This window comes from Pseudorasbora parva, chromosome 12, assembly GCF_024679245.1.
Source record: "Pseudorasbora parva isolate DD20220531a chromosome 12, ASM2467924v1, whole genome shotgun sequence".
In the NCBI taxonomy this organism is placed as follows: domain Eukaryota; kingdom Metazoa; phylum Chordata; class Actinopteri; order Cypriniformes; family Gobionidae; genus Pseudorasbora; species Pseudorasbora parva.
The window spans coordinates 40,280,992-40,303,305 of NC_090183.1; the positions used below are offsets into that span (position 1 = coordinate 40,280,992).

At 37.1% G+C, this 22,314-nt stretch overlaps 1 protein-coding gene across 5 annotated transcripts in view; it reads right to left on the reverse strand.

The window, feature by feature from the left end:
• Positions 1–4,314: 4,314 nt before the first annotated feature.
• Positions 4,315–22,314, reverse strand: part of grm4 (glutamate receptor, metabotropic 4) — a 266,396-nt gene continuing 248,396 nt past the window's right edge. For 4 of the 5 annotated variants that reach the window (XM_067460285.1, XM_067460283.1, XM_067460284.1 and 1 more), the window contains one exon: positions 4,315–5,632. In XM_067460285.1, the coding sequence (XP_067316386.1) occupies positions 5,583–5,632 (50 nt within the window). In that variant the 3' untranslated portion in view covers positions 4,315–5,582. Of the gene's footprint in view, positions 5,633–9,775; positions 9,809–22,314 lie in introns of all 5 variants that reach the window. The other variant, XM_067460286.1, reaches the window with a different exon arrangement.

The following is a 22,314-nucleotide window of genomic DNA, read 5'->3' on the forward strand; positions in this document are numbered from 1 at the left end:
AGGCTCGTTCTCGTAATTACAGTTTATGTGCCGGGCCGGGCAAGGCTCGGACACAACGAGCACAAGCTCCGGTAGGGTCGGGCTTGATTTTTTGAGCACGATCTAAGCTCTAATTGACATTTAATGTGTCATTGCTGCTCGACCACATATCCGTCGTCTTTGAGAAGCGGCTGCAGAGCGGAAACGAGGCCGCTACTGCTGGGTATAGTGTACGTGAATATGGCTGCGGAGGGTTCACTTTCTTTCTTTCTTTTTTGCACAGCCTGCAGATAGCCTCTGTTGGATCCACTGGTTCACCATTTGCATTTGGTTTAAATCCATAATACTGCCAAATTACTGATGTACATCTTTTCTTGGATTTTAAGCGTTGTCCTCCATTTTATGCCTGGAAAATTTTGTGGCGCAGGGGAGTGGGCGGGATCAGTGCGGAGTAGATGATATTATCGGATATCGCGATGTTTTTGAAGGCGATTATCGCCCCCCAAAAATGTACATATCGCCCAGCTCTACCTCATTGGTTCTTGATGAAGCTCAAACGTGCTGCGTAACACCAGAATGAACCTCATTGGCTCTTGAGGAAGCTCAAACGTGCTGCGTAACACCAGAATGAACCTCATTGGTTCTTGATGAAGCTCAAACGTGCTGCGTAACACCAGAGTGAACCTCACTGGTTCTTGATGAAGCTCAAACGTGCTGCGTAACACCAGAATGAACCTCATTGGCTCTTGATGAAGCTCAAACGTGCTGCGTAACACCAGAGTGAACCTCACTGGTTCTTGATGAAGCTCAAACGTGCTGCGTAACACCAGAATGAACCTCATTGGCTCTTGATGAAGCTCAAACGTGCTGCGTAACACCAGAATGAACCTCACTGGTTCTTGATGAAGCTCAAAAGTGCTGCGTAACACCAGAATGAACCTCATTGGCTCTTGAGGAAGCTCAAACGTGCTGCGTAACACTAGAATGAACCTCATTGGTTCTTGATGAAGCTCAAAAGTGCTGCGTAACACCAGAATGAACCTCATTGGTTCTTGATGAAGCTCAAACGTGCTGCGTAACACCAGAATGAACCTCACTGGTTCTTGATGAAGCTCAAAAGTGCTGCGTAACACCAGAATGAACCTCACTGGTTCTTGAGGAAGCTCAAAAGTGCTGCGTAACACCAGAATGAACCTCACTGGTTCTTGATGAAGCCCAAACGTGCTGCGTAACACCAGAATGAACCTCATTGGCTCTTGATGAAGCTCAAACGTGCTGCGTAACACTAGAATGAACCTCACTGGCTCTTGAGGAAGCTCAAACGTGCTGCGTAACACCAGAATGAACCTCATTGGCTCTTGATGAAGCCCAAACGTGCTGCGTAACACCAGAATGAACCTCATTGGTTCTTGATGAAGCTCAAACGTGCTGCGTAACACCAGAATGAACCTCATTGGTTCTTGATGAAGCCCAAACGTGCTGCGTAACACCAGAATGAACCTCATTGGTTCTTGATGAAGCCCAAACGTGCTGCGTAACACCAGAATGAACCTCATTGGTTCTTGATGAAGCTCAAACGTGCTGCGTAACACTAGAATGAACCTCATTGGCTCTTGAGGAAGCTCAAACGTGCTGCGTAACACCAGAATGAACCTCACTGGTTCTTGATGAAGCTCAAGCGATTACCACAACTGATGTGTAAGTTGATAAATGTTTGTGTGTGAACTAAAGCCTAAATTCAGTCTGTTCATCAAATACAGTGATTGTGTCTTCAGAAAATTTGGACTAAACCGCTCAATTCATATGGATTAGTTTTACGATCTCTGACATTTTTTGAGCGTCAGTGTCAATAAAGGGACACAAATTGCTTAGATTTCATCAAAAATATATATGCGTTCTGAAGAGGAACAAAAGTCTTGCAGGTTTGAAACGACATGAGGGTGAGAAATTAATGACAGATTAAGAAAAATTGAGTGAACTGTCGCTTTAAGGGTCGATATCATATTTGGCACAGCAGACTGCATTTTTTATATTTCTTTTTTAATTTAAATTTTTTAATGATCTGTTTCTCCTGCACTGCATCAAACACCCAGCATAATGGCTGTCATCATTCAAATTAATGCACACTTCATACTACTGCATGTAGCCTAATATATGAGGCGCCAATGAGTAAAATGATCTCTCAATGAGTAAAATCAGCTTGGTCTATTTATTAGACTACTTAACATCATAATTATTTTCAAATTAATTTAAAAATTATCATAATTATGTACACTGGAAAAAAAAGTATATATTCAGGCCCTTCATAGATATGCCACATTTAAATTCTGTCCATTTTACTTAAACGTATCGAATTTCGTCTCAACTTAATTTAATTGTGTTTAATCAGCCTAATATATTCGAAACAAATAAGTTTACTTAATTAATTTGTGTTAAAACTACATGAAATATTTGTGCTGATATAAATAACTGGGCATAGTTCTCAGCATGCTTGGCAAGGGACTGCATTAGGAGAATACATTTAGGGATTAGTGTTGTTTTGTGTTTTTCAGTAAAGGGAAAGATAGTTCATGTTATTGTTTAATGTTCAGTTATGTTGGACATTGAGGGTCTTCTGTAATTGTGTGGTTACCATTATGCAGAAGAGGAGGAGTGCATGGCTGTGGGCACTTATACACAAGTTCATTGGATGGAATTCCTGCTCTTAGGTCAATTTGAGTTTATCCAATGCTATTTTTGCTTTTTATTTCAAAAATATGCTTGTTGTGTTCACCTTACATAATCAACTTTTGTAAATTTAACATACCCTCATTAAGTAAACTGCACATATAAATATTATGTAACAACAAATTCAAATGGTTTGTATTTACTCAAAGAAATTGTCAGCTTTACTTGAATTTCTTTTGTTCATTTAACTAAATTATTATTTGTAAAAATTGCTCAGTATAGTCGTGTGCAACCACCGGACACATCTTTTTTAAGTAAATTCAACAAGTCATTTTTTGAGTGTATATAATAACATATATACACATCTTTTTCAATGATTAATTTCCCTGGTTCAATAGGGTGCTCTTGTAAGAAAGAATGGCTGGGATAGACTTTCATCTTTTAAAGATGCCCTCTTGTTTTCGCCGGAGCAGGTTTGAGCTTAAAGACTTGTTGCTATGACAACAACTCCAGGATGAGCTTCGAACAACCAAACAATCCTGAATCATGTTAAATCATCAACAGTAAAATCTAAATAGGATGATATGTAATAATTTTGTAATAAAGATGGATGTATGTTTTTTTAATACTTTATATTTCTTATAAATGGTAATCCAAGTTTCACTCTTTTAAAGCACCTTCTTCAGCTTGCATACTACAGTGTTTTACACACACACATACACACACACTGTATTGATCTCCGAGTACATGACCTCCTTTGCACAGCATCCTGATCCACCCTTCACTATACGCTCTTTCCATCAGTTTCTAAGCACTGTCAGAGAGATGGAGTAGCATTCCAATCAAGTCCCTGTTTTATGCCCTGTATTCGAGACAGACCTAAATAAGCCTAACATGGGCTATAATTTATGTCTGCTAGCTATGCCGTTATACATCACCGGCGCTTTTCTTTATAGCACCTGTCTTCTTCTACTCCGTTGCCGCTGATGACAGATACATCTCACACTTAATAATAGGGCCTTCAGAAATGCACATTATGATAGACGGCTGCCTGTGGTAAAAGCAGTACATCTCAGAAAAATGACGTTTCTTTTAATTTCCACTGTGCTTTTGTGCCAGGTTGTCTCTGAATCTTTAGGATTAAGTGGCTTCTTAAAGGAAATTTTAAAGGCACTGAAGAAAACATTTCTATTTAGGTGCACGAGAATAACCCTTGTGTGTTATATAGAAATTACGAGGAAATGCAACACTCAAAACTTTATTTAAAGCTTATAATTTTAAGTAATGTGTGTTTCAGGCTGTCGGGTTAGTTTGGATACAAAAAGCATGATTGCGTCTTCTTATTAATATCTGAGTCCGTCCGTTATGCCTGTATAAATATTATTGGTCCTGTTGTTATTATTATAGCCACAAAAAGCTTGTGCTACATGTCTGACTCATCACTCAGATTGGGTTTATAAAAGAAAGATGCGCTATCACTTTTCTAAGCAATCCAACTTTCGGGTTTTGCCTGACAGGAAAAAAAATGAGTGAAAGAAATCCCACAGATTTAGTATCTGCCAAGCAGTGCCCTAGCAACCACAGTAGCGATGATCCCAAGCCATACGTGACATACACACAAACATTTGACATCGCAAACATTGCAGATATGATATTTTCAGAAAACAATGCGTTTTGAAAAATTTCTTTATTAGAAATTATTTATGTATAAAAATTAACATGCTTCACATACCTCATATGTCTTATTTTACAAATACTTTAATTCAGGCACTGTTTCTGACGTTTTTTTTTTCTTTCTCTTTTAGGATGAAAAGCAAACATTAGCAATCGGGAACACACATTAAGTTGCCATTTACCACGGTCAACATAGACATTTTATTCTGCAGCACAAACAGTGCAAAAACAAAGAAGAGAGGAGAAATCATAAGAACTGAATCTTAAATTCACAAACATCTAAAGAGACAAATCAGCTCGTCTCTCTATCACCTGACATTTCCGGATATGAATACTGAATCCTTTCGTCTACTTCCTCCGAACCGTTCCTTTACTTGAGATTGGTGATGCGTTGAATTTCTTCAATAGTCTTCGGTAGCTGCATTCTTATGAAAGTGACTTACGCGCGCTCTCCTGGTTCGGTGGACGTTGGGTCCAACATCTCGAGCGTTCCTTTACAAACTGGCGTCACGCCATTTCTAAATTGTGATTTTCTGATTTCGCACAGGTGACTGTGACAGCTAAAGAACATTTTGACAACAGGGCAAATTTGAGTTCCTCAAATGTGTGTACTTATGCACAAGCAAACATTACTCCAAAGAGCACTTCGTACATCTTCAACAATTTCACAAGGCCCATGGTGAGGTAACAATACAGCAACATAGTTCAACAGTATTCCAGAAGGTTCTCTTTTTTTTTTTTTTTTTGAAAAAACTAAAAGAAAGAAAGAAAGAAAAAACAACACAGCACATGATGTCAAAACTTGCATGCTCAACATCTGTAAACAATGGTCTTTGCTGTTGTCATCACCAAGGAGAAAACAAGAAGAAAAAGCTCCAAATGATTTTTTTTAAATACCCTTTTTTTCTTTTTTTAGCCACCCACATAGTGTTAGCGTCAATGAAACAGCAGACACTGACATGTTGTCCTTAATTAGAGTGTATCACTTTAACAATGACATCTGGAATAGATAGAGCAAGCTGTAATGGAATAGTCTGGGTGACAGACCGTCATTCCAACATCACCGTCTCAACAGTCACGGCCTCCCCAGATGCTCCCTATGTGACTTCACATAAGCTTCATTAATGGAAACATGTCTGTGGGGGTCCTTCAACCATCCGCTATCTCACTTCCATACGTGACATAACGTGAGAGTGATTTATCTTGAGATGCTGTCTTCCAGGGGTCACTTCTGGGATTCGGTAGTGGCCTTTATCACTTACCTAGATTGCATGGTTGCTGTAGCTGATGTACGTTTGTTTAGGGCTGAGTCCTGCAAGGGAAGAGAGAGTGTTACAAAAATAGATCATATGAGTCTCAGAAGCACTTAATGATGAACGCTGCTGCTTTATTCGAATACTTTGATGTGATGTGTGGGTGGTAATTTGGTTACACTAACACTTTGGGCAGGGGTGACACAAGTGTTCTTTTGCTAGTCTCACCCCGACACAGTTATTTTCAAGTCCAGTGCCATTTTGTTCAATAGCAAAAGCCTTCGGTCGTGCTACGAGGTGTGTTCAGGCGCATTGTTACTATTTTGAGGCAACTGTCAACGACTGCGCCGTTGACCAATGCCGCAGTATTTTTTGTGTTATTTAAAGGGCACATTAGTAATATGCACCTACAATGGGCGTACATTCTGTTTATTACACACACAGGGATGTGCAGCACACAAACATTTTAAAATATTAAAAATAAAAGGATTGCTCTCTGGAGAAGCGTTCAGTCTGCGGGCTCACAAATTCTGCCTTGCAAATAGTGAATTTACACTTTCTGAGAGCAAATTTACTCTCAGAAATACATGATCATTAGTGTTGTCAAAAATATCGATATTTCGATATATATCGATACTGGAATATCTGAAACGATACGATTCTCAGTTTTTACAGTATCGATATCAGCTGCGCTCTCCTCTCTGACCGTCAGCGAGTTGACACACACCGGCATATTCTCACTCAGCCCGGTTAACCTCTGAGCACGGCAAACGCGCGTTCTGCTGGACTTTTTCCTCATGACAGTGTGTTAGTGTTAGTGAGTGATCGGTCTGAATTTCGCGCGGGATTGCACATAAATTAATTCTACTAATCCCCGCAGATTTCGTGCTCCACATCTGAAGCGCACACACACATAGCCTACCGTAATAAAGCCGCCTCTGACATGATACAAGTGCAAACATTTGCTTCCTTTTCCAGCTTATTATTGGTCAAATACACTCAAAGAATTATCAGTGCACATCTGGAAGAGTATTAATGTAAGCACAGTCGCAAACAGTTCAGGAAGAACGAGTAACAGGAACAGTGTTAAGGAGCCATGCGTCTGTTAGTCTTAAAGGGACCGCACTCATTTGTTATTCAAACTACAAAAAGACACGATCAACTGCTCTTGACTGATCAACTTGTGTAACTTTAATAGTTTCATCTGTACGCTATTGAATTTTTTACAAAGAACATTATTCAATGTTGTTTTAAATGTAATTACTATGCATTTTTTTAATTCAGTTTCTTATCTGAATGTTAGACCTACCTGAAAAAATAAAGCAGTCTGTTTAATTTGTATCTTCTATTCTATTGTATTTATTTGTGCTATTGTTTGTAATCTGTTTATTTGTTCTTATTTTATTACTGTTTACTCGTCTTTTTTAATTCAATTTACCATTCGAAATCAAGCTTTCTTGTGCTGTGTGTAAGCTATTGCAACACAATTACCCCATTGTAAAAAATACATTGAGATAGCAAAAATTTGTGAGATAATTTTAATAGTAATTGATCAATTGATCAATAATTGTTCAAATCAAAACGATGCCCAACCCTAAGGAACATGCTGGCCACATGAATTTTTAGTAATAAATAACAATGAATAATAACAAGTTCTGTTGTCATATTAAGCATCTTATCTTATTTATTTATTTTTTTACTGTGGTATCGATTTAGTATCGATATATCGATATTTTAGTCTGATATCGTATCGAAGTCATAATTTTGGTATCGTGACAACACTAATGATCATGTTTCGCTTGGTCCCGTCGAAGTTGCATTGGATTTTCTCTTTAGTGTAAAGGTTGAGAGGTCCATCTATCACTGTTTTTAATGTTTGTTTGATTCTGGAGTAAATATATAGGCTGTGTAGACAGCTTCTTTTTTTAATGGTGGTGGGTTTTTGTGTGCGTACGGCCAATCAGCATACACTTACGTCACTGGTAGTTCAATTGTGCTTCTCTGAAGTAGGACCTAAATTAGTTCCCCCAAAAGGAGTTCCTACTTAAATCGCTCACAGTTCCTATGGTGTGAACGTGCCAAAATCAGCGTACTTCCACCAATAGTTCTAGAAAATATGATATGGTTCCTCCGGTGTGAAAGCCCCTGTATATTACTTTTTGCTGTAACACATTAATATTAGTAACATTACTAATAAAATGTTGGTAATCATATTATACTCGTTACAATCTCCGTAACGCACAAGATGAACCCAGAGGAATGAAGAGACTTGTGTCCACCCATTGCATGGCAGGTTTGTGTAGTGAACTTGAATTAAAAGAATAGAAATGGAAAGAAAAAGAGGTTGTGAGTCTTGTCATGTAATTAGGCTTTATGTTGCATTATAGTGGGCTCTAGTTCTATTGTGTTTGGCATCTCATACCATAATTTTCCAACTTTAATCGTTTTGTGATTCTGACTGAGTGATTGTTGCGTCATTAGCCTTCCTAAACTGTCATTATGCTAGAATGTCATACTTCTGTGGTTATTTTGGTGAAAGGATCTCAATAGTTACAGGATAGTATAACAAATTACAATTCAGAGAAAGCAATATTGTAATAGGACTAATTACTTTATACATTTATAGTTACTGTAATTTAAATGTATTACATTTTGAAAGTTACTTGCCCAACTCTGACTAACAGTCCGACGTTCTGCTTAATATCAGCTAACATTAGTAACGCATTAGTATGGGCAACACATTCACTATTAACTACAACTTTTGCCTTAAACGCTTAATTAACTGCTTATTAATAGTTAGTAACAGTTTTTGTGATGTATATCTATTAGGATTAAGAGATGTACTATAAGGTCATGCAGAATGAGGCTTTAATATGTGATTTATAAATAGTAATAAACAGCCAATATCCAAGTACTATGCATGCTAATAAGTAACTAGTTAATAGTGAGAATTGAAGAATTACCACTTTTTGATATTCTATAAAAGATTAACTTTGCAAGCACATGTCAACTTATTCTACTAACTAACCCTAACCTAACAATCTACTAATACTCTAATGAGAGTTAGTTGACGTGTAGTTGCAAAGTTACTTATAGTTAGTAGAATGTCTACAGTGGGCTATCGAAATAAAGTATGATTTTGTAGCATATGCACTCGTGGAAACCTTTATTAAAGCGGTTTGATGTAGCTTTATTTCTCGTCAGACCTGGTTGCAACCTTCTTTGACACTGCTATTAATATGCCAGATCTCACGTTGCATGTGTTTTTTTATTTTTGTCTTTCTTGATATCAGAGTGCGGATTACTTGACTGAGACGGCTGTCACCTTTTGCACAGGAGGGCCATTTAAAACCTTCAAAAACAGTCACCTGCAAACAGTGACAATGTCTGCCATTAAAGCAACAAAAACTCATTATCAACAGCCTAATCCTGTCATTCGGCATCCATCTTGCAATAGCTGTGTAGTACAAACAATCACAAAGGGTAGCATGAGTGACATTGCCTTCAGCTATTCACATAATAACCTTGCCAAAGAAGGAGGGTCAATGGAAAGTGCAAGCTTGTTGCATTATTATATGGAGATCAAAAGGTTACCTCATGCAATCATGCAGGGCCGTTTGAATAAGGTAGGTGAAGTGACATTTGACCCAAGACTATGGTGCGGTTCTCCGGTCTGGACTCTCCCTCGGTGTATGGAGCACTGACCCATAGGTGCGGTCAGATAAATAGCTCCATTTCAGCTTAGAGGGAGGGGCACTGACACAAAGAGCAAACTTAAATGATTCGCTCTATATATAAAATATAATCTGAGAATTGTATCTAGAATAGAATTGATTTGCGCCTGCTATCCCAATTTGTGTTTGTGTCTCTGCAATCTAGGCCATGCACTGTTCTCAAAGTTTTCATACCTACTCTCTGTTGGTTGAAAAAATGCATAAAAACAAATTTGTTGCTATCTTTAGGTTTTTCCCCAGTACAGTGTTTTCGCACCATCAAAACCTGTGCAAACAAGTGATTTGCAATAACAATGCGGGATGCATGCTTTAGCAATTCTAACAAATGTCAGTGTATTCTCAATGCATTGTCTATTATAAACTAATTGGTATGCACAGTTTAATCATTAAAGCTAAATGGAACATGGTTGAGTTTAACAATTAGGTCCAACAATGAGCCAAGCAATAACCAATAATTAAAGTCTTTACCTGTCTTCACTGTTTAGTTATCATCAACATATCCTGAAACACAGGTTGAGTGGTTACATATATTAGACAGGTTTTATGTACAATAACTGAGCAGCATTTTTTTTCAGTATTGAAAAAAAAAAGATTAAATAAAAATGTGAAGAATGGATGCTGCTTCTTGACTTGGATTTTTGCATTTGCAAAATTCAAATGCAGCACACAGCAGGTATAACACGTTTGACATCAGTAACGTCATCGCTATGGCCATGAAGAGAGAACAAAGCATTTTGACCTTGGTATACAGAGATGTTTCTGCAGTATGCAAGCTTTGGCATATTTCAAAGTGCAATCAATCAATGTTGGAACCAAATGATTCTTTTCAGATGTATCCTATTTGAACATGTTTACAGCAATTGAAGCATTTTGTTTATTGGTTGCATTATACTCAAGTACGTCAACCTCAAAGATGTGCTTCATATTCACAACCTGAATAATGATCCCTTTACTCTAGGGTTACTTTTTTTTTATCCAGAAAACGTGGTCGTTATTTTAATGATTCATGGGCAGAGCACAATTGTGAGGTAATTGTGTCCTCATCAGGACAATTGTTTTTCATCTGTGTAAATTGGGATCGTCCGCAATACAGGGACAGGAGATACTTATTCAAAAAGCACATTTCAGCAGTTTAACTCTGCTAGAATGTTTCCTAACACAACACTGTTATACACAGCCTGGGCAGAAAAAAAAGAGAAAAAAGTTGTTTGGATTTAAATAGGCAACTGCTCATTCCCAAACCATTCTTGCACAATTTGAGCCTGATGAATCTTGACATTGTCATTCTGGAATATGGCCATAATGTGTCTTCCTAACATGGATGTTTTATGAAATGAAAAGCTACAAACTCCATCATTTAAGGTTAAAAGAACATCCAAACATCACATGCTGGAAATACAAGATCACTGCAATAAAGGTCCAATAATAGACTCTTAAGCATTTGCCCATTTAAATAAAAAATGTAGTGTTTAGTGTCAGTGTTTTAGAAACTCTTAGTAGAGTAGATTTTAATGTGGGATTAGCAAAGATTGTGATTGTGAATACATTTGCAAGGCACAACAACATGCTTCTAAATAATGAAAAAACATATTTTTATCAAAAGTTGTATCAAAACAAAATACTGCATAATAATATCCTATTTTGAATGCATAAACTTCAGTAGTTGTTATATTCTACAAGCTAATTTATGCATTATAACATTATAATACAGCCTATTGGTTTACTAGCATTGCCACTGGTCAGAAAAAAAGTCTGAAAGTGGGTTTGCTTATAGCCGTTTTTGCTTATTAAGCTGATAAAAGCTATATTCAGACAGAAATATTCAGTGATTTTTCACTTTTTTTTTTCACTAACCACTGCTGTATTTAAAAAAATACAGTATTGTGTATAAATAAGCATGATACGGCACAACTATAGACGTGTATAGTAACAGTAATATCATTGCATGTGTGTTTAAATTACTGATTTAGGGAACAACAATTTAATTTTTGTTCTTTGGAACCATAGACAGATAAATGAACAAGCATAATTTGGTGCTGAAATAAGTTTTTTTCTAAGTAACATTATGAACTCCTTTTTATGCATGAGCGCGTTCAGCTCTTGCTCTGCTGTCATTACCTGCACACAGCAACTCCCACTAACACGCTTTCAAAAGCACAGTGTGCATCCTAGGATTTGAGGCTTTCTGTATTTTCCATAAATAGATAGATGAATTTATTTTAAGGAAACAAGCAATTATTACATCTAAAAATCTCAGGTCTCATTTACAGTAAGCCACATCAAATCCAGTTTAACAGATTAATACACTCTACATTGTAAAATCTTTCTATGCATATTGATAAACTACTGTGTGTATACACCAATTCCAAACACAGATTTATATATTTGTGTGTTATAATTGAACCTGTTGGGGACCATTTGGCCATAAGGCCCATTGAACTTGGATATGCAGAGGTGCTTTTTCTGTGGCTCAATCTGCCCTGAAATTAAACGACCTTGCACAGAAATTGTCAGGAGGCATTAAAAATGTAATTGTCATTAAAAGGTAGCCTGAAGGAATATGCTGCATACATTAACTAATCCTAACTATTAAATGAGTGAGAAAGAGAGAAAAAAACACTTTGTTTATCCACAGAAAAGATATCCCTGATATTTAATTGCAATATCAGTATTAGTATATTTATTAGTATTGAAATTACTATATATCACATTAAGGGCCCTATTTTAACAATCCGAGCACATGGTCTGAAGCACAGGTGTACTTAGGGCGTATCTCAATCCATTTTTGCTAGTTTAACAAAGGAAAAAAACAGTCAGCGCGCCAGGCACATGGTCCAAAAGGGTTAGTCTCTTAATGAGCCATGGGTGTGTTTTGGGCGTAATGTGTAACAAACCAATTAGAGTCTCATCTGCCATTCCCTCCCATGGTGGATTTGCTATTTACGTGGCAGAATTTGCGAGCAGAAAGACTGAACGCTTCTCCAGAGAGGAATCCTTTTATTTGTAATATTTAAAATGTTTGTGTGCTGCTGAAAGTCCACGTGTGTGTAATAACCTATAGGTGCACATAACTAATGCGCATTTTAAACACAAACAAATACTGTGCTATTGACTTTAGAGCAGGCTTTTGTTGGTCAATGGCGCAGTTGATTTGCGTTGCCTCAAAATAGCAACGCGCCGACAATGTGCCTGAACACACCTCGCTTTCAGACCAGCACGGCCAGGTGAACAAATGAGCATTAGTGCATTTGCTATTTAAACGATGCGAGGCTGGACGTAAAAATGATAACTGCGTCGGGCTGAAACTGGCAAAAAACACTTTCTCCGGGTGTATGATAGGGCCCTAGGAATTTAATGCACAGTAAAAAAACAAAACAAAAAAACAAAGACTTGAGAATGATTTAACTGTTGCACACTGCAGAAGACTCCCTAACCAAGGCAACACAACGTGATATTGAATTGATATCTTCAATTCAACAAGTCATTCATTAGGATGATTATATTGTGCCCATGCACGATCAGGATGTCAAGAGAATATTTCAAGCAGAACCACAATTGATCTTTTCGGTCATACAAATCCTGACACGTCTGATGTAAAGCAGACTCTATTGTTATTGATCATGTTTATTCTACTCACCCAAGTGCGAAACTTCATTCCTTACAGGACACAAGAGAAAACCTATTGCTGTTTATATAATGTAACTGAGTTTGATCAACTGACCTTTTCATTCTCATCCTCTCATCCTCATTCTATGATCTTTGCAAGCAATACATATTTTAATCTTGTTTGCAAGCATCAATAAAACTCAATACACGTATTTCATTGCAATGATATCAAAGACTCTATCAGGGATAAAACTGCTTGCCAAGTACTGACTTTTGTAGACACGCTAATGGAGTGTATGACTGTGAAAAATATGTCACAAATACGCACTGACACTATAAGAATAGCTACACCAAACATGTCTTGCGCTCATCTTGATTAGTTTCAAGATTTCTTTTTTTTACTAACATTAGGTGAGATGACAAGAAGTGTGACTTCAAAAGTGTGACTTTAGGAGCTTCCGAGAAGAATAGTGAATATCATCACACGTGGTACATGTGAAGACTTGCTGTTACCTTCTAGTTAAAAACCGTGAAAAAGCAATGAGTGGGAAAGGTGTCTTATCCCTATTGTTAATGGCTAATCGCCTTAATAGAATGCACTGCTGTAAGTTACACAGTGCTTTGTCAGGGGTTGCGTAAAAAATATTCAAAACACAATATACTTAAGATATTGGCATCGTGGAGCAAAGAGGAATAATATGCAGACACGACTGCGCAAGTTACTTTTTATATAAACAGTCTTAGCTTTTAAGCTTTGTCATTTTTTTGTTGGAAAATACAAAAAATAAATACTAACTAATGTGGTCGGAACCAAAGTTTACAGGCCTGCATTTTCTGGACTTCTCTTAAGCGGAGCATTTCTACATTCCAATTGGTTGCCGCCGGACCGCATCATAGCTCATTACCATAAAGTTGAGCTGATTTCAACTCTCTGCGCCGTCTAAATCGTGCAAGACGCACCGCGCCGCTCTCGCCAGAGCTGGCCGGCCACTTCCAGCCACCTCGCCGCCAACGGTATGAACGCACAGTAACAGATCCACTGCCTGGAGTAGAGTGGTTTCGATGCCTCCAGAAGGGTGAAGGGTTTTCACAGGTTGAGTGAAAAACACTGATGAAATCTCTTCATCAAGGCATCTGTTACTGATATATACACTTACCTAAAGGATTATTAGGAAAACCTGTTCAATTTCTCTTTAATGCAAATATCTGATCAACCAATCACATGGCAGTTGCTTCAATGCATTTACGGGTGTGAACCTGGTCAAGACAATCTCCTGAACTCCAAACTGAATGTCAGAATGGGAAAGAAAGGTGATTTAAGCAATTTTGAGCGTGGCATGGTTGTCGGTGCCAGACGGGCCGGTCTGAGTATTTCACAATCTACTCAGTTATGGGATTTTCACACACAAACATTTCTAGGGTTTACAAAGAATGGTGTGAAAAGGGAAGAACATCCGTATGCCGTATATGTGGCAGTCCTGTGGACGAAAATGCCTTGTTGCTAGAGGTCAGAGGAGAATGGGCTGACTGATTCAAGCTGACAGAAGAGCAACTTTGACTGAAATAACCATTTGTTACAACCAAGGTATGCAGCAAAGCATTTGTGAAGCCACAACACGCACAACCTTGAGGCGGATGGGCTACAACAGCAGAAGACCCCACCGGGTACCACTCATCTCCACTACAAATAGGAAAAAGAGGCTACACGTTTTACAAGCTCACAAAAATTGGACAATTGAAGACTGGAAAAATGTTGCCTAGTCTGATGCGTCTCGATTTCTGTTGAGACATTCAGATGGTAGAGTCAGAATTTGGCATAAACAGAATGAGAACATGGATCCATCATGCCTTGTTACCACTGTGCAGGCTCGTGGTGGTGTAATGTGTGGGGGGATGTTTTCTTGGCACACTTTAGGCCCCTTAGTGTCAATTGGGCATCGTTTAAATGCCATGGCCTACCTGAGCATTGTTTCTGACCATGTCCATCCCTTTATGACCACCATGTACCCACCCTCTGATGGCTACTTCCAGCAGGATAATGCACCATGTCACAAAGCTTAAATCATTTCAAATTGGTTTCTTGAACATGACAATGAGTTCACTGTACTAAAATGGCCCCACAATCACCTGAACTCAACCCAATAGAGTATCTTTGGGATGTAGTGGAACGGGAGCTTCGTGCCCTGGATGTGCATCCCACAAATCTCCATCAACTGCAAGATGCTATGCTATCAATATGGGCCAACATTTCTAAAGAATGCTTTCAACACCTTGTTGAATCAATGCCATGTAGAATTAAGGCAGTTCTGAAGGCGAAAGGGGGTCAAACACAATATTAGTATGGAGTAATAATAATCCTTTAGCTGAGTGTAAGGCAGCAAGTGAACATTTTGTCCTTAAAGTTGATATGCTGGAAGCAGGGAAAATGGGCAAGCTGGTCTGCAGTGGTCAGTATCTATTAAAAGTATTTCAAGGAAGGAACAGTAGTGAAATGGCGTGATGGGTGGTCAAGGCTCATTGAAGCATGTGTGGAGTGAAGGCTGGCCGTGTGGTCCAAACAAACAGACAAGCTACTGAAGCTCAAATTGCCTTATTGTACCTTAGTGTACCGCCCTAGTGACAGCACTGTACCTTTTTTTCTGAGTGTAGGGAACATTTGGCACCAGGATGCACTATGGGAAGAGGCAGTGTGATGCTTTGGGCAACGTTCTGCTGGGAAACCTTGGGTCCTGCCATCCATATGGTTGTTACTTTGACGCAAACCACCTTTCTAAGTATTGTAGAAAGAGTAACTATAATAGAAACAGTATTCCCTGGTGGCCTCTTTAAGCAGGATAATGCATCCTGCCACAAAGCAGAATGGTTCAGAAATGGTTTGAGGAGCACAATGAGTTTGAGGTGTTGACTTGTCCTTTAAATTCCCCAGATCTTAATTCAATCGAGCATCTGTAGGATGTGCTGAACAAACAAGTCTGACACCAGCTCACAACTTACAGGACATAAAGGATCTGTTGCTAACATCTTGGTGCCAGATACCACAGCACACCTTCAGTAGTCTGGTGGAGTCAATATCATTATGAATTGTCATCTTCTGTGCATGTCTCTGACTTGATTTCTCCATGGCTTCCACTGCCTATAACATGCACATAAAGATGAGTCCTTGCTTGACTAGAAACATAATTAGGGACTACATAATTATTCAATGTCATGTAATTCCCTTAGAAATAATCGTAACACTTTATAGCAATGTTTCTATCACATTACACTACATTAAGACACTTAACAGACACTTTTATTTAATGTAATTCAAGCCTTAAAGGAGGACCAGAAATCAATTAGAATCAACAAGGAGATCCTATTCTCCATCTAATGTCTTCATGGAAAGTTAGACATCCCTGAGGTTAAGGAAAAATGATTTGTTAGCTAAGCTGCTGAGGAACCGTTTGAGGTCCTACGGGCCTAAGGCCCAGCAGAACGACCACCTAGTTGTAATGAATAAATAAATCTTTAAATGTGAAGAAATTGCCTGTATTAAATGACTCTTGTAATATTTAAAAGGGCACATGCTAATGTAGTCACTGACTCTAATACCTTATTTACAAAAGCACATTGTTCCACTGCAGTAAATTCAAAGCAAGCACATGAAATTTACAGTGACGATGGTGATCGTCTGGCATGGCCATGCAACTAGTGTTAAATATTTGCTGAAAACATTCTGTGCTGACTAGTCATGCTTAATTGGGTGAATTTTCATCTATGTAGCGACCTTCATTACACAATTTAAATCTGTTGTCAAAACATTTATCTGGACGTCTCCCTTAATTCAGAGCTATTTTTTCCTAGGACCCATAATATGATTTACTGGGTATTGCTACATTGCAAAATTAATACAAAATGCAACATAATGAAAGCAGAGTGGATATGCTTTGCTGTGAATGCCAAATGCAATGTAATGGAAGCAAATAATTTGTTTCTTCCTAGTCTAACATGATACTTTGAATCTGCTTAACACAATATTTTTTTACAGAAGTAGTCGATGTACATATCTTAAGAACTGTCATAGTAAATTCAAGTCATTATGAATGTTAATATCTCTTGTGCATATCCCTGACTGGATTCCTATTTTTTCATAGTTTTTCAGCTTTTCCGTGGCCTGTAAGCAAGGGGTCAAGGTATTGCTGGAGAGCATGACCCCGCTAGCCCCTGCTGGTAGATGTGACACCATCTGGCTGCAAATAAAAAAGTTGCTCCATTGATGACAATTCAACATTATCTGATGGATTTATTTTTAAAGCAACACTTTTCAATATATTATAGTCCCAATATACGTCAAAATAGTGAAGAAAAGACTCTCTCAGCTTCCATTTCAAGCTGTCTTTAAGACAACGATGCTAATACAAAAAGAAGACTAAAAAAAGGTATAAACTAGTTTCCCATAAGCAGTGAAGCACATTTCTAAACTGTGATTTAAGTTTTGTGCATATAAAACACATGCAAAGCAGATGGCACATGCAAAAAAAAAAAAAAAAAAAAAAAAAAAAAATACTGTCTACTGAGGATTTTGTATTCCAGATATAGCACCAGAAAATGGCACCTCTTCTCTGTTTTCACAGGTTTCTCTTAATGAATGTGTCGTTTGGGGCATGCAAAATAAAGGGTAGCATCTATAGAAAAGATTTATTTTTGCCGTCTTTTTTTGTTGTTGCCTTCATTGAAATAGTAGAGAACTAACAGGAAGCAAAGTGTTCCCACTTCGTTTCCTGTTAGTTCTCTACTATCTCAATGAAGGCAACAACAACAAAAAGCTAGTGGGATAGGATCAGTAAAGGTACCCGAGATGGAACTCAAACGTCGTCTTAAGCACAATCTCACGACATCAGAGCACTGGCCACGAGGCTATCGGCTCCAACAATTGTCCATTATTTTACTGATTAATAGGTATGCTTTGGTCAATTATTCAGCTTCATAAGCATGAGATTTGATTCTTATATATAGACTCAATTTGTTTCAATATTGATTCATTTGGATAAATATTGAGTACGGTATTTTAAAATCTCTCAAGAAAAGCTGTAAACTATAGTACATTACTATAATATTAAAACTTACAATTAACAACTGATTTATATACAATTTGTTTTTATAATAATACAAATTATTTAAACATTTTAACAAGAGTAAAGTAAAAATATGAAATATAGTGGATATTTACTGAAAAATGCTCATTTTCTAGATTTTCTAAAAATGTTAACAATATGGATATTAAAAAGCTTTTCTGAGGTAAATAATATAACATTACGTACATATTGTTTACAAGCTGTTTTATTGGCATCTTTCTGAAACACTGAGCAATTTCATATATTTTAGTAAGTTCTGTTTCTTTCAACAGTCATGTTTATTTGGTGCTATATGTTGTAGTAAAGAGTAAAAGAGGATCGGTTAACATGCCACTTGAACTGAGGCACTACAGAGATCATGCCACAGGTTTTTCAAACCTATTTAAAAGCTGAGACTTTGTTTCATATCAAAAGTAACCTGCTCTGTATTGTCTGTTGGCGTGCTTTAAGCGTCCTCTTTGCTCTGCGATGTATTTTTGTGAGAAAATAGACAGTCAGTTGCAGTCTGAATGTGTGAGAGATGGCAGCCTTATAAATGGCAGCATATTTTTACAACATATTATGTTAAACTTCCCCACACTCTACTGATTCAGCTTCATTTGTACTCCAAAGTGCCATGTCTTCATCTATTGGTTTGCATCCGAGAGCAACTACAGCGCTGGTCAAAGCACGTTATAGCAGGCCATTCAAATATGAGTTTAAAAGTCTATTGCAGGTCATTATCACTCAAATATTGACATTTTTACAAAAATATATACACCTTTTTTGTGTGATGATGTCGACTAATTGTTTCAGCCTCAGATGGTAGTCAATCTTACAGAAAAGTATAATTATGTAAACTGGGACTCTATTTTGAAAATGGAGGCTACAGGTTTGCTTTGCTTCAGAATGCAAGTTATTTCTGCTGAGGCAGCAGGCGTTTATTTACTGCTGTATTACAAAGTTGTTTATGAGCTGCTGTGTTTTATTGATATTCAAATTAGTAGGAGATTGGTTTCAGTAAGGACTGTTGTACCAATTCAACTGATCTGCCTCTTGATGGTTTAACAAACAACAATACACTTCCTAGCCTATATCTGATGCTAAACAGTCAGATTCTACCAAAAGTATTTAGCAGAAGATTAGGGGTTGCCTTGTTATGATCATCACACTGATTCCATTAAATGTCTTCAATGCATTTAATTATATATATATCAATATCAGTATATCAGGGTATCAGTACCCTTTGCGTTATCGTTATGTCAAAAATGCTCTAAAAGTGATAGCTGCTCAGTTGCTTACTTAATGACACATAGCAACACAGCCAAAGGTTTCCTAATATTGACTATTTATTGAAAGTTGCCTACATTTCCCTGTTGATGCCTTCACAAGCACCCATAAAAAGTTTTCTTTAAAAATAAATGTCCCTATGGAGAAAATAAAATACTATGAAGATAGTTTCAGTTTTTACTTTTTTCACTTGATTTACTCTAGTTAATCCTGTATCAAATGCAATGTGATTTTCACTGATCTGGCAGTAGCAGCTAATTTTTCCACTTGGGCGAGCGATCCTCGGATAGCTTACCCTGCGCATTAAATTCCCCATATGCCAGCAAACCAATGAGAATGTGGGACCAGTGATAATGACACATAACAACTGAGCGTAGATCCCAAAGCTGCTGTGGATCCACACACCCGAAACTCTCAGTGAGTGGCAGATTTGAAGAAAATTACTGTCATTTGGCAAATAAATAAATTGCGGATAGTTACATGTGTATTACCAACATTTTATCATGTAAGCTTTATGGTACACCTCAAACAAGGGAATTTATAGTGTAATTTATAGTGTTTGGAACAATCCAGGAAAAAATAAATGACAAATTTGTCAATTTTGGGTGAATTTATCTTAAAACAAAAAGCAATCGAAAGCATTGGTATTAAGACTCAAAAACGGACTGGGCAATTCCAGCGTTATGGATGTGACATTTGAACTCATAATGACAACTGAAATGTCTCAGTAAAAATCTATTTCTTACAATATTTATATTGGCAATGCATATTCTCAGAGCACCCTATCTGGGGAATTGACAGCAAAAATATTATTTTCTAAATTATATTTAAGACCCCCCAAAAAAGGAAAATAGTTGTGCGTTATGGATGTGACAGGAAATGACAGTGTTTTCAGTGTACTGTTCGATTTTCTTAAAAGTCTGTGAACTTTTAAATCTAATGTATAAATATTGCTATCCACATGAGGAAGGGGTCTTATTTGAAAATAAAAATATCAATGTTTAAAATGTAAATAAAATTTATGAAGTGTATCATGAGAAAAAACAACGTTATGGATGTGACAAAACCCTGTTATGGATGTGACGAGTCTGAAATACACATATAATCTGTTTGGAAAATCAACGATCAAACCATCATGGCACATTTGTCGACACATAAAATTACTCTAAATGTTAATTTAATAGTAATCTAGTTATTTCAATGACTCATATGAAGTAGCCTGACCTGATTTAGTTGAAATAGCCCATTCTTTCATTGTCTCAGGTAAGATGAGTCTTAATCAACATGTAAATATCCTGACAATAAAATGACTAATATATATATATATATATATATATATATATATATATATATATATATATATATATATATATATATATATATATATATATATATATATATATATATATATATATATATAATATATTAGGGCTGGGTAAAAATATTGATTCATCAATGCATTGCAATTATTTGTTTCTCAATTCAATATCGATTAATCAAATCCTATGAATCGATTCAGCCCACCGGCCAGTGGCGGCACTGTGGGCAACACTCTAGTGAGAGCGTTCAGCGCTGTAAACAAGACGTGCTTTACCAAAACAGCAGCTGCACTCCGTTCAAGCCTGCACCACTAAAGGCTGCAACATAATCCGCAAGAACAGAGAAAAAAGTTCTCGCTCCCAGGGCTATGAGAACAAAATGATGTCATGTTGTTCTCTCAGCCCTGGTTTGGGAGTTCTCGCAGCTTGTTCTCGACACATTGCCTGAGCAGAACTTTTTTCTTGCGGTTGTCCGAGAACTATTGTGTGATTGGTCAGACATTTAAAGTGGGCGTGGTTAATGCGGAGAAACACAGATGATCGGCACCTGCTTTTCTCGTGAAGTATGAATGTACTACTGCCAGAACAAACTTTGTTCTTGTTCTTGCCACCTCGAGAAAACAAACAAATTTCTTTGTTCTTGCAAAGTATGTTCCAAGATTAACGGTAAAAGCCGACGTTTGGGCTCATTTTGGATCAGCTGCTCAGTTGTTCAGTGTTATTGCGCCACAGAATCAACACCGGCCGTGTTGGCGACATGCTTTCATATCATGGCAACGCGCGCAGTCACGTAGATCACGGCGCTCTCAATAGTTGTAAAACAAACCACCGCTCTTAATACATTTGAATGGCTTAAGTGGACAGACAACAGCTTCACTTCACTATACAGTTAATTTCTTTCAAATCTGTGTAATGTTGTAATGTTATAATATCAATCCACTTTGTTTTATGAATATGCACATTTTGTGCTTCTGTTTACATTTCTTTCATAACTTGAATGTATAGGAAGAAAGAAAAATACTTTCTACTACTTACAGTTACATGCACTTAAGAGGTGCTAATAAAGCACCTGTTTTTAACAGGTGTGGTTTGTATTCAACACATGTACAATATTGTACAATTTATTCTGCTAAATAAATTATGACAGGAAAAATGCTGGGGTCAATTTGTTCTTACACATTGATAATACTGCACACATTATTAAAAAATATACTCAGGTACTTAATTACTTGTGTATTTACTTATTAATCAATCGATACCGAAGCTAATAAATCGATATCGAATCGAATTGTGAAATTCCTAAAAATACCCAGCCCTACACTGTTAAAAATTTGTGGTGTTTTTTGTTGGTTTAACTTAAAAAAGTAAGTAACCTGGTTGCCTTAATTTTGAGTTCATTGAAATTAAAAACTTGAGTTGATACAATGAAGGAAATTAGTTTAATAAATAGAAACTTAAAATATTATTTTATCTGAACCACATAAAAATGTGATAAATTATGAAAATAGCACAATTTGCCATGTTTCACTGCATCATCAGAAATAACACACACATAATTACCCAATATGCTTACAAAATCTTTTAATAATCTTTTAATAAAGGTTGTCGAATCTCAAAAAATGTTCATTGTATTAACTCAAAATTTTAATTTCAATGAACTCAAAATTGTAAGGCAACCAGGTAACTTTTTTTCTAAATA